Source organism: Motacilla alba, chromosome 4, assembly GCF_015832195.1.
Source record: "Motacilla alba alba isolate MOTALB_02 chromosome 4, Motacilla_alba_V1.0_pri, whole genome shotgun sequence".
Lineage (NCBI taxonomy): Eukaryota > Metazoa > Chordata > Aves > Passeriformes > Motacillidae > Motacilla > Motacilla alba.
Window position 1 is genome coordinate 52,577,271 of NC_052019.1, and position 27,949 is coordinate 52,605,219.

General features: G+C 36.6%; 1 protein-coding gene across 8 annotated transcripts in view; it reads right to left on the reverse strand.

The window, feature by feature from the left end:
• The window catches only part of CCSER1 (coiled-coil serine rich protein 1), a 615,878-nt gene that overhangs the window by 475,192 nt on the left and 112,737 nt on the right, over window positions 1–27,949 (reverse strand). For all 8 annotated transcript variants that reach the window (XM_038134232.1, XM_038134233.1, XM_038134236.1 and 5 more), the window contains one exon: window positions 26,311–26,404. In XM_038134232.1, coding sequence (XP_037990160.1) covers window positions 26,311–26,404 — 94 coding nt within the window. The remainder of the gene's footprint in view (window positions 1–26,310; window positions 26,405–27,949) is intronic.

Genomic DNA, 27,949 nt, shown 5'->3' on the forward strand with positions numbered 1-27,949 from the left:
AATGTAGTTAGACAATCTCCAGGTTCTGCCTTGATGACACACTGAAAGCCAGGGAAGTAACAACCATTTGGGGTTTTATACTTTCTCTCAGGACAATCAAACACCACAAGTTTGTGGGCCAAGACACTACTACGACTAACTACTACAAGCAATACAGTCACAAGCATCAGGAGGGTACTCAGTCAGGGACATCCCCAGTGACATGTCCTTAAAAGATGGGAAAACACTGCCATCTTGTTGGAATTTTTAGGTAACATACTAGAATACATGCAAAATGTCTTCTAAACAAGCACAAATAAAACAGAACAAATTATGAACTGATGTGAAAGAGAAAGGGTTTCCTCAACAGGCTTCACAGTAAACATGTAAACTAACCATGACTCAAGAAACTTCTGCATTAGTACTGCCTTCCAACCTCCAGCTTCCTGCCTTGAAATTCAACAGAACAGTTTTGATTTGCAGAAAAGGAAAGGCAGAAAAACCTATGAACCCTGCCTGATTTGCTAGTCAATAAAAGGCAGAAAAAAGAATCCCATTTTGTTTCTTAAGGGCTTAATACCAAATAAGTATCACTTTTATGCAGAAACAGAGTATTTTTTTTCCTTTATTAAGGATAGTGTATTTATGCAGGTTCTCACACAGTCACTCAAGAGTGTTAGTTTAACTCACACTAAAAAAAAATCCCAGACAAAACAAAAAAAAAAACCAAAAAACAAACAAACAAAAAAAACCACCCCTCTAGTTTAGGGATTTCAACAGTACCAGATACATTCCTGGTGCAGCACTGTACTGCTCCAGATTTATCCCAGCAGAAATCCCAGAAGGCGACTGAAAATGACCATGGGCCCTTTCACACTGCAGTGATGCTCTGAGAGGGAAGAATGTTCTAGGTGCTGGGTTAAAGGCCTACCTCTATGACCAACATTTTCATGCTGACAAAGTATCTGATCAGTAAAGTTACTGCTGATGTCAAAAAGCATTTTGGTTCAGCAAGAGAAAAAACACAATCATACCTTAAATGTCAACTGCTTTTCAAATCTTTTCAATGCCTAAATTTCTTATGGACTTCAGATATGGACCAGTGCCTTCCTGATACAGGGAGTGCACATACCATGAAGACCTTACACTGCAAGAATGCCCCACAGGGAGGTTTTATGTAAAAGAATAAGCAGGGCTGTGACCCTGATATATAATGGGAACAATGACAGAGGTACACTTCGTAGAAGGATTTGCTTTTTAAGAATCTGATTAACCTTCATTAATTAGGTATTGGATAGAGAGGGATTACTATTCAAATTCTCAGTAGCTTGTGTTGATTTTACAGTGATAGGAGTAAACCTGTAATTGCTCTAGATGAAATATTCTTTTTGGGTTTTGTTTTCATTGGTGTGGCTTGTTAGGCAGACTGCTCAACATGTGAAAACACAGTCTCTGCAGATGTAATTACCTTCTTACCAGGTTGCTAATTACTGCTGAAATTACCAGTGTCATATAAGATTTTAAAATAATTATATAAGATGCAGGTAAAGATTAAATTTTCTGTCACGTAAGCAAATAAAACACCATCAGAATTATTCTGCCCACAAAATATTCCTTGTGTTCAAAGTCACAACGCAGGACCACAAACTGTACCATCAACAGGTTCTGAAATTCACTGGCATCAGATACACAGGAAAAACAATTTTGGTGGAAGGGCTAGAAGGGATGTGGAAATGAGGATGCAGAAGGATAAAATACAATTTCTCCACATTCTGCCACGTATCAGAAAAACAAGCTGGACAAATTTTCCCTAATGCTTAAGAACATTATCAACATGAAGAAAGTTATACAAGAGATGAATTTGGCATTTTGAGCTGTTATTTTCTTTGTGGTTTCAGAAAAGAAAGTTTTGAGCATATGTCTTTTATAATAGAAATATATTTAGTTCTGCAAGGTCTTTTCTACAAAAAGATGAGTTTCTCTTCTCTGTTGCTAAGGTCTCTCAGGTAAAGACAGGAGAATGAATGAGAACAGACATAGCTCTAATCCAGAACAGAAACTCCCAGGTTACCATGTTATTCTGGCCTTTTTATAATAATTTCTATATATAGGAATTCCCTGTACTTACAAATCAATTTTTATAAAATGAATTATCACCTCTGTACTGAATTATTTATATCTAGCCCCTTATTATTCCAAATGTAGCTAGACTACAGTCATAGGTAGGGTGAGAAATAAAATAATTAAATTTCTCACCCTATTTCTACCCAAGCCTGTTTCCACAGTACCTTTTCCTTGTGCTCTTAATTCTGGTATTTCAAGCACTTTACAGCCAGTGAATTGCTTCCTCCTTAATTCACATATTCAATTTAAGCATTTTACAGCCACTGAATCACAGCTTTCCTTTAGACCTTCATTTCCCAATCAATGCTCATAGCTGAAACTGTATTTGCAGGAGCATAAAAGTATACTCCTCTGCATAGTAATAAACTGTTTTGAAATACTATTTTAAGCTTAAGGATTTTTAAAAGTAGTTAAGTGTACAAGGTATCACAGTCAAATTGGACGTGCATTTTGAGTGAACCTTGAAATAACCTTCTTCAGACAAAACTGGAGCACAGATGAAGAGGCTGGACACAACAAAAAAGGGCCATCATTCCTAAATCCATCACCAATACAGCAAAACTCCTCTGAGTGGATAAACGTAATGTGCACATATTTCCTGAATTGCAGCCTCCCACTCAGTCCATCATGTGCAAAATTAAAGCTAAGGCATAGCTTTTTAACACAGATGTGCATGTTGCTTTGCTGAGACTGTATGGCTTAACTGAACCAAGTTTTAATAGATCCAAAAGTTTTAACAAGCACAAAATACAACACCTCACTCTTTTTGGATGCTGGACTTCAATCTGATGTCAACCGTCCATCAGTACCCATATCTGTAGTTCAACAGGGCTGTCTAATCAGTCGTTCTGGTAGCCTGAGAAAATAAGCAGTTTAAATCATCTTCCCAGAACCAGCAAGAGCCTGCCTAGCTAGTTAGAGCAGGAATGGAGAATAATGTAGTCCCTGCGCAAGACTGATGTCTGTTCACACAGAAAATTGGCAGGGGAGCTTCTGCTTCTAGTTATCCTCTTAGGCACTGAGAATTTTTTGGAGTAAATGTTAATTTGAATTTTAAGTAACACCCTCTGAAGCCACCATTTATTCCGCAGCTCTGTACAGGACAGCTAACACCTTAAAATGCTAAAGCATTAATTATGTACATAAATCACTACACAAAGGACACACCGCTAATTTTAATCATTAATTAATTGTTTGCTGTTTTTGTTACAAAGACCCAAGGCTTAATTAAGTACCACAGGAATAGTCTTTCATGCTCTCTGACAGACACTGTCATAGATGAAAGTGTTTGGAGACTTTCTTCCTCCTCCCAATTAGACTGGCGTCCTCCGCACTCATCCTACCAATTCAAGGCACTGTAACAAAGCGTATGAAGACACCTCACAGGGAAAGGCATGACAAGCAGCTACCTGCAGCTGACCACACACCCCCAGAGCTCTTCCCTCAATGCCTCTGAGGCTCTATTGAGTACTCACTCAAACAACTGAACACTGTCATAACATCATTTATGCTGCACATAGTGGAGATACATCACTCATTTTCCAGCTACTCTGAAGTTTTCAGAGACTATTAGAGAGTCTTAGATGGTTGAGGCTGCTTTTACAGTTCAAATTTACTGACTTTGGAGACCTGAACACCACAAGAATCAACCCACACTGTGCTGTTCAGGCAGCTTATTAAAAGGTGTCACAACCTGTTTTTTGGAGCAAACCTGCTTTGGTAAGGAGGAAAGGATAAAACTGTGCTGACACTTCTATATGAAAAAGAGCTTCAACAACAGAAGAAGTTACTTTAAAATAAAGAAGTGAGGCAACTGAGGTAACTGTATGTCCATCTATAACAGCAGTTATGCTCTCCAGTTTCTAGACTAATATTCTCACTGGTACAATTTATCATACACAGCAGTATGATAGAGCCTCAGATAAAACTTAAGTCCTCTATCACTAAAAACTTTGCATAAGCAGTTAAAAGGTACAACTCTCTTGCGCTGGATAATCTGAAAGGAATCTTACTTCATTGTTTGCTAACATTTAGCTTGTTCACACTCTAGTCAGCAATGCAAATCCTTCAGGTGCATCCTAATTCTCTTTTATAACAAACATTGTACAAAGAAACATGTAAAACAGAAGGAGTTCTTTCTTATTTCAAAATATCATCATTTTATTATTTCATAGTAGTTATATTCATTCAGAGCAACTGACACCTAACAGAAGATGCTGAGAATTATGGCAAAGAAACAAAAATTATTTCACAGAATATCCTAAACTAGAAAGGACTCACAAGGATTACCAAGTCGAACTCCTGGCCCTGCAAAGGGGAACACTATGAATCATACCATCTGCCTGAGAGCACTGTCCAAGTGCTTAGTGACAATGTGGGATCCTGACACCCCTACATATCTTCACCTTCAACCCTGCAACAGCGCTCACTACCTTTAATACACTCTTCCAGGATCTCCTCAGTCATAGCATATTCCAGAGTCTAAGCTGTTCTTTAATCCTCAGATGGAGAAACTGAGAACTGAACTGAGTTCTGTTGTTATTTGTTTTCCACATAAACATTAAACACTTTCAGAAATACACTTCATTTAATGACACCCAGGCTGAGAAGAACAAGCTACATTTATAGAGCGACATGAGCACCAAAATCAATCTACTGAAATTGGTACTATTCAAGCTCACATTTAGGCACTTTGTAAGCATTCATGGATGGTCAAACACAGACGAAGATGAAGTGCAGATCTGAGAGTTCAAGTGCAAATAGTGCAAATTCAACTGACCAAAGTGAAATTATTTGCCTTCTCTGAGAGTTTCAGACATAAGAATATTTACATTATTCTGGGGACTGGTGTATGTAGTCACTGAAAATATCATCCCAGCATGACTCTGTGTGGGAGAGTGTTGCAACGCCCTGCATTTATTCTCAAAATTATTCCAGAGCAACTATGTTCCATTTGTTACCATAACCTTTTCTTTTCCCTCATGGCAACATCAGAACACTTAACATGGCCTCTGAGTTTCTTTTTAGGCTAATGAAGCATTGCTAATACAAATCAAAAGCAACTCACAGCTCTGTTGATTGAAAAACGTGTTGATTAGGAGCAAGGAGAAAAAAAATAGTTGACTTCTTCCTTTTTATACTCTTTCTTCTACTAATGACTTAAAAGATCAAATGCAATGAACAAGTCTAGATATCCAGTTTTGTCAGAAAGTGAGCAGATTAGAATAAGAATATGCAACTGAACAAGACGGTATTTACCTGGGCATTTTCCTTGCAACAATTAAGAAATCATATTGTGTCACGGGAATTATGAATGAAAACAAATATTATGTGGTTATTGCCTGTATTTTCAGTTCTGTGGGTATTAAGAGACTGAACTCAATCTCCTTTACAATGAGGTTTAAACTATCAGTTGATTAGCACATCACTTAGATCTATGAATGCTAGATAAAAATTTTAAAAATGACAAAACACAGAAAACTCTCAAGGCAACTGGCTGCAGTTTCATAACTTACATAACGGAAAGCTGATACAAAATACACAGCAGGAAAAATCCTGTACTGGCAGGAAAAAAAAAAAGAAGGAAAACAAACAAAACCCAACAAAAACAAAGGCACCAGGTGAGGTAATTAGCTCTTCCCATCTGTAACTTCTGTGCTATCCAGCTCTGCTAGGCCATCTGAATGCTGCTGCTGAAGTGATTAGCAGTGAAAGAGGTAAAACTGGCATGTAAAATTTGAGCAGTAAAGCTCGAGGGTTGTTTGCCTACTGTTGGCAATGGACAGTTTATACTAGTTGGAACAATAACAACAAATTCTTTTTCAAATACATTGGCTTTCACTGCAGGTATTTGGAAACAACCCAGCAAAATGAGAATTGTTAGACTGGAGACTGAGTTTATCTCATATTTAGGAAGTCATCTCAATAGCTGCTGAAGTTAGCAACTTAATTTGCTTTGAATTTAAAAACTAAAATTAATGGCAGTAAAAGAAAACAATTTTCAGCTCAATTTCAGCATAATGAACAGGAGGTGCATACATAAACAACAAAAGTGTTCTTCATTTTAAGATTACATAGTGAACTTGATTCTCCAGCAATTCTTCAAACAGAATTCCCATTTCAGTCAATTATAGACTGTTTATTTAATTGCTTTTTGAACCTTCAAACATCACTGCGTTTAATTAATTAAACAAATAAGCAACAGTTTGATTAATCAAGTATATAATCAAAAAGCCATTTAAAATCAGGATCAAGTAAACTTTCCCAGCAACTTCAAAACTCATTGCAAGATCACATCAATAATGTTTTGTCAGGAAAATAAATAAAAGACAAATAATAGAGGTGATATTCTGTAGATACTGTATGTATGCGACTACAGCTTTACCACAGAACCTAACAGGCATCTGGTACTTCTCAAATACAATCCAGTTGCATTTGCAAGCAAAAGTAAGCAACTGAAATAATTAAAAAATGCTGAATATAACACATAGTATAAGAGGGACACAGACAGAAAAAAAAAAAAAAAAAACCAAAACCAGAAACCTCTCAGAATTCCAGTTCAAATAAATGACTGACACTAATTATGACAATGACAGGAAACTCTAGTGCATGAAGAAATATTCATCCTACAAAAATGTTACACATTAATATAATTAGTCTACATTCATGTATCAATAATTGACATCACTTATTTCTTCCAGCTAAGTGACTTTAAATTACTTCATACAAAATACAATCAATGTAGGTTACTATGGTGATCAGCATAATTCAGGAATAATTGGGTTATATTTTAAACAAACACATTTGGTTCTTCAACCTGAGGCTCAGAAAACCTTCAGTAGGCACTCTGAACTTCAGCTTTCCTGACTGAAGTCCATGACACAGTGAGGAAACTAAGACCTCTTTCAAGAGAATAATGCATTCAAATTATCAGCCTATGATGCTGAATTATGTATAAAACCATACCATTCTGCCAATTATTTCTGTTGAGTAATGACATTTGAAACTTCTAAAAACAATTACCAGGCAATTTGCCTGGTAATTGATATGACTGCATTTCACTGATCATTTTTCAGGCATGGTATTCCAGGCAGCAACCTCCCCACCACAACATTCATTGCATCAGGCAGGCCCGACCAGCATTCAGATGAGGAAGCACTGGAAGAGCAGGAAACCTGTGTCTTGGGGATGGGTTGCTGCTTCAAAAAGAGCACTAGTTCCCTGTCCCAATACCGAACAAGATCATACTGTGCCTTTTCACAGCTACAGCATAGAAAGACAGATGCTCAGTTCATTAACATAAGCCAAACTACTGCGTTTTTTTCCAGAACTGAAGTGATTCATATTGGCTCATAAAATCAACGTTTGCTGGCTGGATGAAAGATGTCAAAATATTTTCACACAAGAATGGATGGTCAATTATGTGTTCTTTCAAAATTTCACCATCTAATTTTGAAAGGAAGCATTTCTCCACTTCTGCAAATGAACAGATGTTAGCAATATCATAATTAGTAAGTTGTACACCAGAAGCATCTCAACTCTCAATACTAGTGGATACCACAAACAGTACAGAGAAGGTCTTATAACCACAGGATCCAGAAAGTCACAAAACAATCCCATCTATGTTTTGGTATGGAGCACACTGGTAAGCATAGTTTACAAAAACAGCTTAGGTGGTTTGCAGTATTTTTGCCTTGTTGTAGCTTGTTTGCCAAATTGGGTTTTAAACCAAGAATACAATTAGTGAGATAATTCTATTAGTATTGATTGCTATGCAATTCAAAATGTTATTTTGAAATAAAATATTTTGAGATTCTTCAGGATGCAGAGTTTCAGTTAAAATATGGATACATGTACAGAAAATATACTTGTGAACGAAATACACTTCACATATTGGCAGGATGTGTATGATGAGAGCACACCTATAGATCTGCCAAAGACAGAATGACAGCACAGGGCACTGGAGGCCTTGGACCAGCCCCTTCCCTCAGTATGGACTCATTGTCACAGCCTGAGGATGCAGCACTTGATGCTCCTCATTCCTGATACTCCAGATCAGAATTTCCTGCTTGTTTCTATTCACTGTCATTCAAGACACCAAGCTCCCTGCGGAGCAGTTTGTTTCATCACTGTCAATTTGAAAGCTATTTACTTTCTCTTTTGTTAAGAGTAAACATCACTTGCAAAATTACAGCAGAAGAAGGCGTAGTAGAAATTCCTCAAACAATTCAGTCGGTATCAAAATCTTATTTGCAAAACACTTACTGCAACTTATTAAATTGCAGGATACATTACAGCACTTGGAATCAGAGTATATAAACACCTAAGAAAAAAAGAATGCATCCCAAAAAGATCCTTATGTGAGAGATAAATACTGATGAGCAGAGTATCTTGCAAAGGATTATACAAGACAACCTGTGGCACAGACAGAAGCAGATCTCAGATTTCCTGAAGTGAGACTACACACTTTTCCTGTAAACTATAAGATCCAATTTTGCTTGCCCACAGTACATCTGTAATTCCATTAAAGCTTCTGGGAAGGCCATAAAACCCAGAAAAAAGCTGTTCAGCATACAAAACACTAACATAAGTGGGAAGTTAGTGATGGTTTAATTTAGGTTATTTATAAAGTAAAACTAGTTTAAAAATATATTCATTCTTTGTTAATTTTTACATAGCCTTCACCTGACCACAGTTTATTAAAAAAAAAAAAAAGGTCAAAACTAACAAGAAAAATATAACTCCCCACTGACTCTTTCATTTTTTCCTTCTAAAAACCCAGAAATCAAACAATGTAAACCACCTGACTCTTTCATTTTTTCCTTCTAAAAACCCAGAAATCAAACAACGTAAACCACGACATTTTTGTGACAGCCTAATTACTGACTTCTGGACCAGAGGTGCTGCAGAGAATGCACCAATCTACACAGTACCCTTGAGTGTTAGATCCCTCTGCTGGAATTCCTCTGAATTATGTGAAAGATACACGAGATCTCACATTCATTACCAGACAGTTCCCTACTGGGTGCAAATGAGAAGAGGATCATTGCTCAAATGTCACTCCCCACAAAGTCACTGTAGTAAATTCTTTCATCTGACTCAACAGGCACATACTTAAAATGACAGTCCTTGATTCAATTAATTCTCAAAAGTAACTTTTACTTTGTTTTAGCATTTAAAACACACTACATCTCTAAGAAAGCTAACAAGTCTACACTAGAAGATACGAGTCTTTGAAACTCAGGTTATCCTTGATCCTCCCCCATTTCATTAGAGCTGAACCAACTCTAACATCATAAAACACCAAGGAAGAAAGTCTGAAAAAATAACATAATCAAGCTGATTTGAATTTTTTAACTGGAGCAAAACTACATCTTTACCAAGCAATTTGCTAGGGTTACTTCCAAAAGCAAAGCAAAGTTGTGCATTCATTTGGAAACTCAACTCAAGTTCCTAACACAAACATTTCTTTGAAGTAAATATGTTTATAGAATTATAGGTACTACAGAAAATATTTGTTCCTGTTCTCAAAGCCAATATGCATCTAAAAGTTTATCACTATCTTAGCAATGCTTTATCAAAAAGGCTGAAAAAAACCAATCTAACATAAATGACATATTGAATATTACATTCCCTTCCAAACTACTCCCTAAATACTGAGAAAGTTGAGAAAGTGCTACAGGGCACGAAGAGGTCCCTAGATCACAACCACAAAATCCCATTTATTACATTAACAGAAAGACCAAAATTGCTCCTTGAAGATGACTGAAATTCACAGTCACTCTTTATTGGAAACTCTATGTAACCCTTGGATTGTCCATAAGAACTCCCTTTTTGTAACATCAGCTGTGTCACCTCCAGAATAGCTGACAGCTTCTTTCCCTTTCCAAGTGAGTAATGGTAGAACTAATAACCGGTAATGACTCAGCAGCATTTAATGGCTGCCACCTCAAGAATTAAGAAAATAAACAAGTGGTTTCAAGTATTTTCAGCATGCAACAAGTCCTGTTTCTCTAATATTACCTCACACAAACATGCTTAAATCTTTGTCAATTTAAGGACATGGTAATTTTTCAGAATGAGCAACAGTTTAGGAGAAGAGTTTGAAAAAAAAAATTACAGAAAATAGTCCACAGTTGTACAACTACCACATTGAAATACTCATTATAGTATTTCCTACAGAAAAGAGAATTACAGCTTTTTAAGCTAATACATGAAAGCCGAGGGTGAAAGACTGACAAAAAACCCCAAACAGACAGACAAATATTTCTAAATCCTATCCTCTGCTCAGACGGCACACTGGCCATCACTTTAAAATACTTAGGTCACTAAAGGCAGGAAAAGGTTTTAGCTTATTCTTGCAATCTGGACAGCTATACTAAACAGAAAAATCCATATGAATAGCAAGATAGAAGAAGGAAAAAAAAAAAAAAAAAAAAAACACCCAAAACTACTGAGATCATGAAACAGCAGAAGACCAAGTTCCGCTGCACCATCACATGAGAAATTACAGCTCACTACATCATTAACAACTTAAAGAGCGTTGGTTTCATAGACCAACTCTTTCCTGTAAGCAATCTGTACCTAACCTCCTTTATTTTTACATCCTTGCATATCCCACTTAATGTATGCATGCACTGTACCAGATAAAGAAATTATGGATTGCATTATGATTTTTATCAAATCATAACACTTTATACTGCAACTGTCAGTGCTCCATAACTTCATAAAATCACTTTAATCAGTGCACACCACCTCAATAAATTGTTTGATTACTTGGTACCTGAACAGCAGGGTAAGGAGCAGAGGTTAAATCACTTAATGTCAGAGACTACATACTCAGCTAGGAGCTAAGATGCCATGAAAACACAGTAGATTTAGCCTCTGCTTGTTGAGACAAAACTGCTTTTCCCAAAATTGTAATTTGATCTCAAAACACATAAATGCTTACAAAGTAACCTCCGAGTCTTTCCCTGGGTTTTGACTTAATTTTTCCCAGTTGGGAGTATTCTAGATGTTAGTATTAGATTATGTCAGAGATGGAAAAGCTTATAAAAATCCTGTGCTCAAAAAATCTTGTGTGGAAGAGAACAATTTTAGTCACCTACTGGGAAAGTCTATTGGAAAATACACGCTCAAAATACAAAAATCAGAAATTAAACTGTGAGATTATGGTCTTTGGTTAAGGTGAGAAAATCAAATATCCTCATTAAGAATCCCCTATTTACATTTTTTTTCTTTTAGTTTTTTAGGAACCTACATATGTGATCAAGGCTGCCAGGAAAGACAAAGTTAGACACAGACCATTCAACTTTTTAGGCTGACAGTGGAAATTACTTACAACAACAAGTAAGAGAGACCCCCCCCCCCAATAATTCTTCTGATAGATGGAAAATATCAAGGCATCATATTCATGCAAGAGAACAAAATTATTTTAAGATTAGAGATAGCAAAGGACCTAATTGTCTTCCTATCTCTTTCTACTTCATATTAAAGAACCAGTCTCACATCACTTCTAAACAGGGCTGTAGTGGGTGAAAAAGCATACTGAGATTTTAAATTAACCTCATCTAAATTAATCTTGAATAAGTTATTTTTGCTGCAGATTTTCTTTCTCCTCCTCATAATTGCTTCCAAGGTCTGATCAGGCTATTGAGTCTACCAAGTCTTATAAAAAAAATAAATCTGTTTAATAAAAATTTTCTTTAGGAATAAAGCCTTCTTACTACCTATTTCTACACTGCTTGGATGATTAAGAAATAGTCAGAAATTACGTCCTCATTGTTTTGGGAAAATAGCAGAGTTTGTATGGACTAAGACTCACTAGGGAGGGGTACTGTCTGAAGGCTTTTTTTCTCAAACAGATATTAACATTTTAATTTAAGGAAGCACGCTGCGCTTTGCTACCAATTCTAATTTTCCTTGCAACATAAATAAAAATCCTGTGCTAGCTTCAAATCTCTTTCTTTCATATCCATTCCTAGAAAACACTTGAAATTAAACAGACATGGCATCTCCAAATTTATTTACCGGAAAAATTATCATTACCCACAATATGACCTTTTGTTCCTCTAAATTATCCTGCTATTGCTAATCAATGAGTCCATACATTAGCTATAACGACAAATTTCCTATGGAGTTTATTCTTTCACTAAATGTTAGCAATACTGTACTGACATATACTTTTAGCCACAGCATAATCGTGTTTAAGGCAAATGACAGAAACTGAGTAGCTATTAAAAAAAACCAGTCTCACAGGAGGCACTGGATGTATCAAGTCCAGGCCTAAGGTCACTTATGAATGAGCTTAAACCTGAAGTCTGTGATCCCCCTGACTTCAGTGGAGCTAGCTACGTGCCTTAGGCTAAATATACTCTTAATTCTCCACAGAGATGTTCTCACAGCAAATTCTCAAAGCACCAAAAAATTCCTGTTTCCCAAAGGAAAAACATGGTTTTTCTAGAAATCATTTATACATTAGTAATGTTTTGCCCAAAAATAGAGAACATGCATTTATACAAATCGGTGAAGACACAGAATAAATTTGAATCTATAATGAACTCTAAAAAGATAGATCAAAGGGAAAAGTGGTAAATGTAAAACATGCTGAATCATCCTTCATATAGCTAGGAAGTTGAATAGAACAGTAAATGTGATGACCTCAGCCCTGATGAAATATCAGCATTTCAAAAATGTTTTTGCAGCAGTAAGTATAGGGACAATTTATTCCCACACATAATTAGAAAATATTCTAATCTCCAAGGACTTCTGATGACTCCAGCATGTCTAAACTGTAATTTATAAATACAGCTAGCATTATTAAATAATCATGGGAATTCTATTCTACATCTATAGTCTACTGGGAGATAGAATTCTTCATTATTATAGATATAAAAATCTGTCAAACTTAGCTGTCTGGACGTCTAAGCCTGAAAACAAGCAAAACTCACTATCTTTTACCTACAGTTTCAAATATTACTGTTACCTGAATAAACTTAACTGAAATCAAGCACTAATCAAAGACTGAAAATATACAAAATATAGAGGTTGTCAGCATCCCACTCCTCAATATGAGATTCAGACAAGATTGCACAGTAGAAAAAAGCCCATCAAACCACAATTCTTTAACAGAAAGCAAACAGAATTAGGTCAAGAGAAAGAGTAAAGATGAAAAAGTAATGGTGGGTTTGTTTTGGGGTTTTTTTTGCATGACAAATCAAAAATGAGCTGAATTTGCAGAAGTAGTAACTGATTTTATAAAGCTGTAGTAGTAATAAATCCAAGTGCCATCTAAGGTAACATAAGCTCCTGCATATTTCAGTGAAGTACAAAAAGCTTGGCAGGTAAGAAAGGAAAAGATGTGTTAAATGTGACTAGGGAAGGGGAAGCAAAACAACCTCACTTCTAGTTAAGAAGAAAGTGACACAACTGCAAGTGACTTTCTTTACCTACAGTTTGAACACGTGGGAAATATAAATTCTCCCACTGAAAGAAAGTTTCCTGTCACCTCCCTGGCCTTGCTGCAGATCCTTTGTGACCTGTCTAGCACATACCACTGAGCTGACTGAACAGCTCATTATTCCTATATTCCAAGGGGAAAGAACCTCAAGAGTTTTTCTTGCAGATGAGGTAAAAGAGCAAGATGTTGTGAAACTAGATGTATCAGCTAACACAGGTCTCCATCACTCCTCCCTCTGTGTCTGCCGTGGAGATGAAGGGGAGCAGCACATGCAGAAGGAACACGTGTGCTCCCAGAAAGCCCTTGCCCATGGCCCCTGCAGCCTGAAAAACACAAACCACCTGGGTTTCTTTCAACCTCTGGATTTGTTTCCAGAACAGAAGGACAGAATACTACTTCTGGGAGAGTCTGAAAAATTCTTTTAAGCTGCTTGTCATGTATCATTCTGAATGAAGTTGAGAGAAACTTCATTCCAAAACAAGTTATTTTTCCCAGAAGCTAAAGGTGAGATTTTTCCATGCCAGTTTCCTTCTTACCTCTATTCATTTCTTTTCCTCTTTCTGCCTACCCCTACTCTTTAATACCTGTGTTAACTCAGTGTCAAAGGATCACAGTGTGGGTTTCCACAAAAATTCAGCACAAGGCTGTCCTGGTTTAGGGCAAATTTGGGAGAAAATCTCCAAAGGGGGCCCTTCCAGATAGCAAACCCACATGGCCCCTCCCCCCAAATGGTTTGGGAAGGATTCCTTGGAGAGAAGTGGAAAGAACCTGTTTATTTAACAGGCAAAGCACCCCCAGCACACAAAATGAACAACACCAGATGACAACACTCTTTCACCACTCTGAAAATGATGACAAATTCAGAAAGTCTCCCTTGGGAGTGGTCGCTGGTTGCTCTGTTGTCGGTCCCTCTGGCGCTGGGAATGGCTGCTGCAGGCCACAAGGTGCAAACTCTTGGTGTTTCCCAGGTCCCAGTCCAGAGCAGGTTCAAGTGTTTCCAAAAAAAGGAAAGGAAAAAAAAAACAGTCCAGGGAAAAATCAGACTGCTCAGCTAAACTAACTAACGAGCAGAAGCAAAAGCAAGAGCAAAGCAGGAACAAAGCAGAAGCAAGAGCAAAGCAAAAAGCCAAGCAAAAAGAAAAAACTGCCCTATGTACTGCCCTGTCTCTGTGTCCCATCAGCTGTGGGGGGAACAGGCTGATAACAAAACCAAAACAAAACTCCGCTCTACAGAGCCAGTCTTGAAGGCACAGAACATAATATCCAGCATAAACAGAACGGACAATTGGAGATACAAGAATCACAACGTCACCCTAGGACAAAGGCAATGGCTTTTGCCTGGTCAACATCATCCACCATCTAAATCCACCCCTTCCAGATGCTCAGTGATACAGCCCACAGTTTCTCCATGTAACGCCACACAGCTCTGCACAGCCCAGCTATGAATACAAGTCTGCTGTATTTGCAGACTGAGGGGTTTGATTGCATATGCTCAGAACCAGGAGCTATTTGCATTTTATCCAGCACGTGCTGACAATACGATGGTTAAGCAATGTATTTATGTCATTCTAGCTTAAACCCTGTAATTCACAAGGACATCATATCAGTAATGTTATATTAAGGAGCACGAAGAGTATTTTTTCCTGAACCCCCAATCCTGCAAAAATTTCCAAATGAGTCAAACAAATTAAAGATTAAGTAGGGAAGAAAACAATTAAATTGAACCTTAGAAATAGAGCTATTTCATGTTTTATTAAAGAAGAAAATGTATTAGAAATACAGAGACTTGTCAAAACTATTTTCTGTGATATTAACAGCTTTGGGAAGAAGCACAAAATAATATTACAACACAGCTGAGCTTTCATTTTATCTACTTCCTGCTTTTCAATTTCCAAATAAGGATATTTTTATAGTAGATAGCTGTTTTTATTAAGAAAAACCTCTGCAAGAATAAATTGGTCAAGCCAAGAAGATCTTCAACAGGTTAATAATGATTCCTGAGCTTTTGACAGTCAGAAAAATCAATTTATTACAATAAAAAAAGTTTAATACCAATATTTTTTTTCATAACAGTTTCTCAGGCCCTAGGGCTTCTCTGGTTTCCTTAGCCTTTACAAAGACATTGCTGTAGTCCATTTTTCCTAAAACATATGTGAACTGTGTTTGCAGGGCTGGAAACACTTAAAAAGCAAGAGAAAACGGGCACACTATCCATTCTGCAACCAAAAGGCACTACACTTATTTACCATCAATTTTCTGTTTCATTTCTCACATTTCTCAGATTCAGCAGTGACTGTGTTACAAACAAGCATCACTACCAAAAGCTGGATGTAAGGAATTAAAGCATTTTAAAAACTGAAACAGCTCAGAGGAATGCCTTTGGTCTGTCAGGTGTGTTTCACACTTGTGTACATGCTAGTTCTTAGGTACAGACATTTCTACAAAGGCTATTTTAAGCACATGCACACAGAGCACTGTAGGCTGAGGGATGCTGCATGGGGCCAGTGTCTCCAGTAATCAACTTTTCAAAGCCACTACTTAGTCTATGGTTCAGCAACTCCTAAAATATATTTAACTCATAAATGCTTAGTCCTTTGCCAAAACAAAAAAAAAAAAAAAAAACCAAAAAAACAACCAAACAAAAAAAATTATAGGGATGCCCATAGATTCAGTAACACTGCAGTGTGTAATAACATTTTGTGCATGACTTGCCATTTGCAGATCTGTGCATATACATGTGACCTATCCTGCAACAGAAGACCTGTTTGTTGTTTTTAAACGTGCATTTGGAATACTTCCCACTGCAAACACACTTCCCTTTAAATCTTAACTGGAAACAGACTTTATCTCCTAATGACATCACAACATTACAAAAATAGGGGGGGAAAGAGCCCCCAAACCCTGTAACACTGATGTTACCCTCAGGAGGCACAAGGCACACTGTTCTTTGATGAAGCTACTGGAGCAGGGGCAGGCAAACCTTCCTTTGACAAACTTTCATTGTCAACTGTTCCTTACAAGAACAGTTGCATGGAAGAATTTTGAGAATGGGAATGTGATAAGGAGATTGCTGGGCCTTATTTGCTTTGGGTCAGTTGGAATATTCACAACATAAGCCTAACTACAGAAGGTACAACTGGAAAATTTCTTCAAGGTTACCTTTCAGAGTTTATTTCAAATTGTTCCCTTGGCAAAGAAAGGTGCACTATGTCCTTCTTAGTGCAGAAAACTAGCTAGGCTATACAAACCAAAAGCAAAGCCTTCTTCTAGATGGACAAAACATTCTCATGTCTCAGGAAGACCCTGTACCTCCAATCAACCTGCCAAGCATTTGCTACCTATTGATTGCCCCTCCCAAAGTTGAACCTAGGCTCCAATAAATCTCAGGGTTTACTACCTGCACAGCATTTGTTTCTGAATTCCGTCCCCCTCAAGGGAAGTTGGAGGTTAAAACATAAATGAAATTCAACAAAATCCAAACAACATGAAGGATTTGATAGAACACTCACAGGGATGAAAGAAGGGACAACAGACTCTCTCACCACTAGAAATTGTAAAGATATGTAAAGACATACAAAAATCAAGTCACCTAATATTTTCAAACACTACAGCAGATTTGACCCAATCTTTGAGTAATGAAGGATTTTGGAAAGATTTTAAAAGTAATTTAGATTTGAGCCCAGGCTTTAGTTGATTAGTATGATCGGCTTTTGCAATATTTTTTCATTTTGTTTATATAAAGAAATTGTGGTTTGCTTTGGCATTTTTTCTGCAGAAGGAAATTAGAAAAAAAAAATAAATCACAGGAGCAGTAACAGTAGCGGATACACCAGCAACAGCAATGGCAGTGTCTGCTCCACTTCCGGGAATGAAACATGCAGAGGCACAAACCAGAACAGAATTGGCCTCTAAAGACTGAAATGACTCCAGTTATTACTGCAGCTCCATTCCATTGGTATCAAGAGTATCTCTCAGACTTTCATGCCAAACCCCCATGACTACTGAAGTACCGCTTATGTACTACAAGGAAATTAAGTGACGAGCCCATGATAACACTGGAAATCAGCATCAGAGAATCCAGCTCAACCCAGGAGACCCACACTGAAGTTTTAACTATCAGACTACTATTTCTTTCTTCACCGAAGAGTGAAGATACAATGATCCCAGCGATAAGTATTTCCAAAGGTCAAAAACCATCAGTAACTCACATACAGTTTCAGTCTGACCTTGAAGTAGGATCACTGTAGAAGTTGTATGGAAGGACAGAGTTATGGCTGTTCTGTAAAATAATTATAAGCTCATAATTGTTTCTCTTACTCCCTAAATCTCTCACAAAAGTAAGAACACAGGCCATACTCCTCCAAAGTTTTCATCACATTTTCATTTTTGCAAGACATGCAGTCCAGGTCTTTGTAAATTTACAAAGCAGGAGAGAAAAGCAGCATTTGGCATCCTACTTAAACTTTGCCATCTAGAAGTGTAGATTTGCTTTAAATAGGACACTAAGCTTTGATTTTTCATAATGTTTATTATTGCATTAATTTTTCTGCCTGCAGATATTATTAAAGATGATGTTTCATCTCAATGTATGTATAAAATCAAAGGAATGAAGAAAGGCAATCCTCCTAATTTAATTACTGTCCTGGTTCTTTCAGTAAACGATGGTTGAGCATACCAATATGAATAAGGATTTGTAACTAAATGTCACACTGTAATTATGACAGCAGCAAATTGAGATACAGACTCTGAATCTAACTGTTCTATGATAACCATACAAATGCATCTCACTCAAAAGTATTCTTTAATGACCTTGAAGTTCACAACTGTGCTCTTTTGCACCTCTTGTCCATTAATGAAAAAAATCTCTTGGTATCTAAATTATGTGATGCTCTGTGATACTGCTCCATTTAAGTGAGGAGGATTTACAAGTACATATCGCTAATAAAATTTGTAACAGTCAGATAGGAATCTAACATACACCATTTGAATATCAGTCCTTCATTACTCTTCACACCAAAACAAAGAGGCAAAAATTCCAATTTGCTCAGGAAACTGAGCATTTTTCTTGATCCACTGGGAACACCCAGCACAGGCACATTTTCTATATCCCAGACTCATTTTAAACATATTCTGAGGAAACCACAGTTAGAAGCTAGTCTTCCTCATCAATTAGGTTTGGTTACAACTCAGCTTTTAAAGGAAAATACACTAAAAGAGCTTTAGGATAAAGTTAACTTGGTAGCAGGTAATTTGGTAGCAGTTCTAGGTTGTGTTTTGTTTTTCTAAATGAAAATAGGATTGAACCATTCATTTACATAAATAAAGGAATAGAAACAGGGCTCTCAATCCAGTATTACTTTTCTACAATAGGGATCAGGATGCTGGAAGACTAACCTTTTATAAGTCTATAATTTCTAAGTAGTTCCATTCCAATTTAATACTAACTCCACTACTTCTCCTTACTCTCAGCAGTTTACACTTCCAGAGTCCTAAGGCAGGCCTAGGCAACAAGTGTGCAACAGTTACTTGCAATTAACACAAATATGCTCTTTTTATTTGATACTGCCACACATACTTTCACTTGCAAACCCTGCAAAAATTCCTTTCCTCCATGCTCGGTGCTCTTTCAGAAGCTATACACCCTGGTAAGAAAAGTTTGGAAGATGCCAAGTTTTATGTCATTCCCTGAAGACCTAAAGTTATTCCATTACTGTGCAATATTTATTAAACAATGCTTCAGGGGAAAATGTGCAGCTTAGCAGAATAGGTCATTCTGAAAATATATAAAGAGCCCTGTTATAACTTCTTCTAGATATATGGAAACTAGTGGCATGTGACTTTCTACTGAAAAATCAGGCTGGCCACAGTTGTGGCTCATGATGTGGCTCTCCACCACAAGAAGTTTGATGGAGGAATTGCAGGCATTTATTCAGCAAGATGTTTTCTCTTGCAAAACTGAAAACTAACACGAACTTGACCTTTGAATTGCTTTTGGGATATCTGCATAGTGGTATAATTAGTAAAGTCATACATCACTTTCTGTTTTTTTTTCATTATTAGTACTCTTCACTTTTTTTATTACCTTATTATCCAAAATTTGTAGTGACAGGGCAAGATGCTAGTTAGCTAAATACTCTTTAAACCTGCTCTTTGGCAGAGACACAGAGTTCTCTATGACTTCACTGTCACAATCTTTATTGTGTTCAAAACCTTTAAGTATAAACTAAACTGCTACTACACATTCCAAACAGAAATCTAAAGAAATGCTGTTCTAGTTTAAGTTTAGCCTAATCTGTAACACATACAACTCTAAAAGATGGCATTTGGCAATGATGAGGGTTTCAGAAGTGCTCAAGGAGCTGAGTGTCCAGTTCCAATTAAAAATCAAAATAGGTCATTTGTTTGTAAATACAGAAACATAATCTGCTGCCAACAACACATTCATGAGCAAAGCAATACATTCAAATTACTTAAGTATTTCTGCTCTGGTTTTAAGCAACTTTTTGATAAAAATGCATAGTTAGGGTCTTTTTTTCCTATTATCTATTTAAAAGCAAATTTAAACCTTTGAAAAATTTGCTTTCCTTGCACTGAAAAACTCCTGGTCAAAAAAAAAACAAACCAAAAGACCAAAGGAGTTTCATCACAACTCAGCACTTCTACTGCCTACTAAAAAATTAATAAAAATAATTAATACATTGAATTAATAAGACATAGGAGGAACTCCAAACTCATCACAGAATTTTCACACCGTTGGTTCATCACATTCAAAATACTTCAGCAACTACCTAATTAATATCACTGGATCACTACACCAACAATTTAGTTTGGCTGGGTACTGATGGCAATTGATCTGCAGACTACCTGGATTTAAAAGAAATACAAAGCAAATGCCAGACTTCTGCTTCCTAAAAAAAACAAGTACACTATGCTTTTTATTGGTGAGGCAGCTAATATCTAATGTAGGGATGTTACTAAAAGACCATATTCTGATGTAACGTATTATTCTAATTTGCCATTTACATAAGTATTTTTGTGTATCAACCTCAAAACCCTTTCTGCCTTCCCCTCAGTCTGCAAAACCCATGCTGTTATCTGTCATTTCTTTCATAAACCTTGAGCAAGAATCAAAACATGTATTACGACAGAGTTAAGAACAAACTTAAAATGCTTCTAACAGACACGGTCTTAACTTAGGTTTGATCAAAATGTGTTCCATCTCTGAAAGTATTTGTTTTTTTAAGAGCTAAATAATATTTTTATGAATTATAAAGTTTCATATTCATATAAAATTTTATATTTGCACTTTTTTCCCCCAGCAAATAAATAATTTCATTTCTGAAATATGCTGGGTGAAGTAACTATGCCTCAGTATACACTGGGTCACAGCTTTTCAGCTGAGGCTGGGGCATTTAATCCAGAACAGCTAAAGCACTGGCCAAAGACAAATCTCTCCTAAAAATTCTAGCAAGCTACATTATTCAAAACTATTCAGCAAGCATTCCAGCAGCAACATGATGGATGCACAGGCCAGCATGGGTACACAGCTAATCAATATCACACCCAGGAACAGTCACTGCATAGTGTGGAGCCTGATGGGGAAGAGACAGGAACATGTGCTTAATATTCAGCACCAGGAGCAGTCCCCCAACTTTCAGCCGGACCACTCGCTGCAAATCCCAGCTACACACACACATCTTTGTAGGAGGATGCAGGGCACCCTGCACCCATGGTAAATACTTGACGAATTACCAAAGCCCCTGGATAGCTGTGCTTTCGTGAACTTTCAGAAAAGGCTACGATTTACTGCAGTGCTGATTTAATGGCAACACCAACCACATAAAACCACTTAGTTTTCAATAGGCTACAGCACAACAACAGCACTCAACTCGGGCACATTAATGTGCATTACTTGAATAAATTCCCCACTGCTTGTATCACTGAATATAAAGGTCTTCCTCATTCATTTGACTAATCAATACTTGGAATCAAATACATTGTGTTTCACGAGGGAAAAGGAAAATGAATGAAGTTAAATTAATGCCGTCACTTTCTATAAACCTGCAATGATTTCCCACTATAGAAACCACAGACTTCATTATTTTACAACCGGAAATCAAAGCTGCAGCATATTTAAAAAGTCTAATTTACTCAGATTAATAAAAAAACATCCTCAAGACTCATCAGGTATGTCACATTATGCTTCATTTTAAGCATTCCATCTTAAGAACCGTATGCAAAATATTGATTAATATTTTGAATTTGTATGCAGCAGAGCTCTACACTCACCAAGCCCAATATAAATATTATTTTATTAAATTTCAAAGTAATTGTGTTAGGCAGGATAATAAAATGTCTCTGTCTCACATTCTCAACAATACAGCCTTTAAAACAGAAGCAAAAGCAGTAAATTAAAGCAGTAAACTCACAGTGAGAAAGTCAGAAATGAGGGAATTCCAGACTTCTAAAGGTGTGCTAAGACCAGCAAAGCACAGACATCTATGTCCAAAGCAGAAGCATCTGCCTGAGGTTTGCAGGTGTCTCCTTATCTTCTGTTGTATGGTTAGAGAAAAAGTTAGGGGTATCTTTTAATCTGCTAATTCGCTAGTACTCAAAAGGATTTATAGCACCTTTTTGCAGGAACCTCATTTCATGGGGATGCTGCTGGAGGGCAACCAGCTCATTAGGGAAAAGCTGAGGGGACAGAACAAGAGCACAAGTAAAAAATAAGTTGAAGTAATAAATAAATAATTTAAAACGACCATAAACAACAAAAGAGGTAACAGATCTTTGTCTCTTTCTTCTTTCTATTTCTAAATTTTAATTTACACAGCATACCACTTTCTGGAACATCTCCTTTTCTACCAACTAGCTTGTAGCTCCTCTTAAAAGCTCCTTAATAACGAATTCTCCCAGAAATCTTTCCGATATAATCCTATTTTCTGTTCATAAATGGTCATTATAACAATGGTAGGTCAATACAATACAATTATTTTGTTAAATTAGTATTATATTGTAAGCTTCAGTACAAATTCAGAGAGATATCCTCACACTAACAAATACTGTTCTTAAAAACTACAGCAGCTAAAAGCAAAAATTACTGTAAATCGTGTCTTAACTAACAAATCTCTAAAAAATTGGAGCTCTTAATGGCATATAAGAGAATTTCTCAATTTGCCATTAATCAGTTCATCAACAGTGTTTATTAACTGGGGCAGTACCCTTCAGAATCGTTATGGCTAAATGACACAGCTTGATATATATACAGTCTCCTCACTGAGGCATAACTTTTGATATTCAAGTTAGAAATGTGACATTAGCCCTTGTATTCATGTAATTTGTCATCAGAAATTTTCATAGCCTTTTAAAAAATAGCTATTCCTAGCTACTCCCTAGTTATCCCTCTGTAACAACCCAAGAAAGAACTGAATATTTTTCCAATTATACCTCCTCATATTTCAATCTATTTCAAAATACGGAACAAAGCTTCTCTTGGAACATTTCTCCCCATAGTAATTCCCCACAGAATTGTTTATCAAAAGCTAAATGGAGCACAAGTGCATGGCAATATGGCTCTAGGACTGATGGTTTTAACCAAATAAATTCTGCAATCAGCATCAGTACACAGAACAACAGGATTTTAACCATAATACAAATAGTCACAGTACTGCTGACACCTTTGACTTCCAGAACAGCACGATGTTAATGTTTCTATTCAAAAAGCAGCATTTTGTGCAATATTTTTATACTCCTGAACACCTTAATTTTGATAACAGACTAAGAACACATGCATTACCTCTCAAATGACTTTAGTATAACATATGTGTTAATGTCAGGTACACAGATCCCCTGCAAGTATTAGAGAAACATGAGGAACTTGTTAGGAAGGTAAACAAATACTGCAATAAAATGGATTAAATATGTAAAGCTGGCATAATATAGGGCTGAAGCTTTATAGAAGAGACAGCACATCCATCTAACCTCTAACTAAAGGAGGTTCACAAATCTGTATGCCTGCAGCTGTCCTGACTGAATTTTACTGAAGCGAACCATAGGTAAACTCTCGAGTTCATCATTTTAAAGAAGCCTTCACAAGTAGTTTAACAAACCTGCAACTGGCAAAAACTACAGAAAATCATCTACTTGTCAGACCAGTCACACACCTGAAGAATTAAACAGTCCTTTGGTTTAATTCAAATTCCATTAGTATACTATGTTCTACAGTAACAGTACTGGCTCATCCTCCATGTGCATTCTGCTGTCTTCTTGTTTCTGAAGCAGTCAGAATTAAAAATCTTTTAAAAATCATACATTACCTCCCAATTACCTCAAAGAGCTTATATGTGTATGCCCAGAAATATGATCAATTTCAATCTAAAGAATTTATGAAAGTTTCAAGCTCTGTGTTAAGTTAGCTGTATGTCTTTACCATGATCACTTCTTCTATTCTGGTGCCTGTAGAAAAAAATTGCACCAAAAATATTTGATACTGTAATTTAATTGAAAATGTTTAGAAGAATTCTATTTAGGTATGAATAGAGATGCCTCTTGGGAAAAAAAAAAAAGCAAACTCAGAAGTGAAAATATAGAACAGATTGACTTGGAATTACTGGAAAGAATTTTTGTTGACAATTCTTAAGTGCTGGAAGTTGGCCACAACTTCACAAAGGAATCAGAAAAGGAATTTGTTACAAGTGTTTAAATGTCAGTATCTAGTTCAAGGCCTTTTTGCACTTCAGTGGTATTCAAATGCTAAGTCACTAAAAATCAAGCATACTGCCTCAATATCTTAACACAAATTAAGGTGATGACTTAGAATCACATGAACTATTTTGGGCCAGATCCTCAAGAAAAATAAAGACATCAGCTTTTTTTGGTGAAATTGAGTCAACTTCATACTGTAGCTCTACCCTTCCAAATCTTTCTTCCAAGTGAATGACTTTAAAAAAACAGTGACAGCTAGGGAAATCCTAGATTTTTTGCAGCTAGATTCACTACCAAACAAATAAAACCAAAGAGCAAATATCACTAAAATAAACACATTTGTGTTTAAAGACAATGTGCACACTGCAGAGTGCATCTCTACTTCATTGCTCAGAATAGAAATGGACCACCATTCTTCAGAGGACAATGTAGATCTCCGTTTTAAAAGCATCTCATTTGCTCCAGATAATGAGCCAAGAGCAGGAAGATTATGTGTCATATCACATCTCCATCTTAATTACTTCTCTATCAAGTATGTTGCTCAGACATTCTTATTTTAGCTGCTCTAGAAGCTGCTACAAAATCTTTGTAATCATATACTGGACATAATTTTTCTTTCACTGTTAATTCAGTGCTTTGTAAAAAAAAAGAAGGAAAACAAAGGTCAGGCCAAGTGCAACACATCAGGGAAGTTTATTTATGGAAAATTCTGCCAGTTAACTCCTTTCCAGCCAGTCCAGGGAATAAATAACTCTGAACCCCATATGATTTCTTATAAAATGCAATGTTTGTTTCTGAAGCTTTTTGAAACCACATTTCCTTACCCTTCATTCAACTTTCTGTAAAGAGTTAATAGCACTATTCAGAATGGGTTAGAGAAGTCCTTTTCTGCGCTGTTCATTTATTGCATCCCAGCTTCCAACAATTTAGAAAACTATAATCATGAACATGTTACTGCTGCAACCCTCCACACTCACTACCAAATCAAACAGAACGGATGTTTCATCCTGTAAGTAGATATGCAAACAGGTTTAAAAGCATGGCACAATGGTTAAACAGAACTGTCATAGAAATAATTCAGATACGTTCACAGAACAATCAAACACAGAAAATATCAAACAGGATCACAATTCAAACAATTTATCTGTAACCATTGCTAAATTTGCATCTAAGAAGGAATCAGAAATGAAGATGGTCCACACCTGCCAGCACATGTCTCAAAAACCCCACTTCCACAGGATTCTGCAAGAATGTGCACTAGGGGCATCTATGTAGGAGAAACTGGGATCAGGGAACAGCAGGTAAAAGAGAAGGTGAGAATTCCTTGGGCTTAAGCTCACAGCACTGTCAGAATAGAGCATCACAGCAGAGTACAAACCCAGAACTGGGATTAAGCACAAGTCCCTCAAAGGTTTGAAGACTCTCCAAACCCTGCTGATTTAGCAGGACTTCTATTCAGAGACAAGGCCCTGCTGTCCCACATCCCAGCAAAGGAAATTCCTCTTCACAGGTCCAACAACTTACCTTGCATAATCCTACTACAAAATGGTAGTAAACACAGTATATAGCAATAGTTTATTGCTATTAGCAGTGCAACAAGGTTTTAACCAAACATGAGAGAAACCATCAAGTTACACTCACGTTTCAAGCCAAACCTTCTTTACTTGAAAAATATTATTCTGGCACACACAAAATGTGATCACAATTATTCCACCGATGCTCTTTTGTTAAGTGCCTGGGCTAGGCAGCAGTCATTTTAAGTATTTAGAAAAACAGATGGGTCTGCCCTTGGTACTGAAATTCTGTAGCTGTAAAAACCACTTCCATTTCATAACTGACCATATGAAGTCCAAGTGCTGTGTAAACAGCATTTATCTGATTAATTACAAACACATTTAGAAATAACTCTAAAAAATGAATACCACTCTCCTCCTTCCAAGAAAATTACTCCTTTCTATTTCCAAGTAATTGTACTGAACATATTTACTTTTTATTCCTAGAATAACATTACCTTACTGAAGACAGACAGCATTTATCTGACTTACCAGAACGCTGGTGATGTTGCTCTTCCAGGAACTCCAAGTCAAGCATTAGGTCATCTTCATCCAACTCACAAGAACCCAAGTTATTCAAAACATCCTAGCACACATTAAAAAAGCAAAGAAAAGAAGCATTAGAAACATTTAGACAGATGTTTTAGCCAAATTGCTCTGCACAAAATTATTTCCAATCAGATCTGAAAAACGTAGTTAAGGAGGAGCTACAAAAGATTTTTCTGCTAACATTAGACCAGTGAGAAATGGTAAGAAACAACTGTCCAACCTGAAACGTGTTGGTCACCACTGTCTTTTTAGAGGATCTCAAATATTTAACAAAAAAACACAGAAGTACAAGTAATATAAACTACCTTTTTTTTTTTTACTGTTTAGTGATGGTATTGTGTTTTTGCAAGTTTAATCCTAACTTTTTATGAAGAATAAAAATGTTATTTTTAGCACAACATGAAAGTATCAGTGCATGTTTTTTATTAAATTTTGGAATTCTGAGCACTGCCTGCCCTTACTAATATACTTTGAAGAGAGATTTACTGTTTTATTTATCAAAAGGATAGAAATGCAAATCTAGCATAAACAGGAAATTCAAGCATGAATTATCAACTTGTCAATTTTTAAGTACTTATGCGGGTGGCAAAGGCTTATATAGACAGAGAAGAAACCTGACTCTGAAGTGTAGCTGCTTAGGTCCCCATTACCATTTGTTTGCCTAGTCTTAACCACAGACAGATAAGGCATGTTTATAGACAGGGGTAATAATTCTCCATCTTCTTCCCATGTGTGTTTTATTTTATGGTCATTTCTTTTGATGTGGTAATACAATGATTGTCTCCACAGTCACCAACACCAAACCAAGGCTAATACAATGCCTTCTCCAGCTGGCAATTTGTTTGCTGATCAGCAAGCAATACTGCAGGGCTCAATTTTTCAGTCCATCCACAGGCAAATTAAGTCATTAGATGCTGCATGGGATGGATGCTGGTGCCCTGTGCACTGCACATGCTCCCAACACCAATGTAACGTAACAAATCAGAGTGCAAGAGGCCAGGTTATCATCCCAAAGCATTGAACTGTCTGGGAAATCTCTGCATAGCCATCTGCTGTATAGAAAGTATAGAAATATGACAGCAGTATACATTAAACTAGTAAAAGCCCTTCTTGACTTCAGTTCCCATTGTATTTTTTTTTAGGTGTCTTCTATTTCTTCAAAGTATTTTCCCACTACAATAGATGTCACCTCTTATTCCTATTCACCACTTGCACCTATCTAACCCTTTGGAGAATTTATTTCTTCAAATTCTGTTTTCTACTCTTTCACAAACAACATAAGGACTTTTCTTGCATTCTTTCCCCGACTTACCATCAGGACAAGAAACCTCTTATGAGACACAGAAGCCACTGCTAATGCTGTTACTAGATTTTTTGCTCCCTTTTTAAATGTAGATGCTATTGTGCACTCAAGCTTAATTAAATGGTATATTAAACTCAGACAAAGTACAACATACTTTGTTTATATCTTGCCTTTTCACCAAATTTTTTTTGTTACATGGAAAACACCCAGAAGAACAATCCCTACAATTTTTAAGCAACAGGAACAAGTTTTTCATGCCTGTGGAAGCAAAATGTAAAA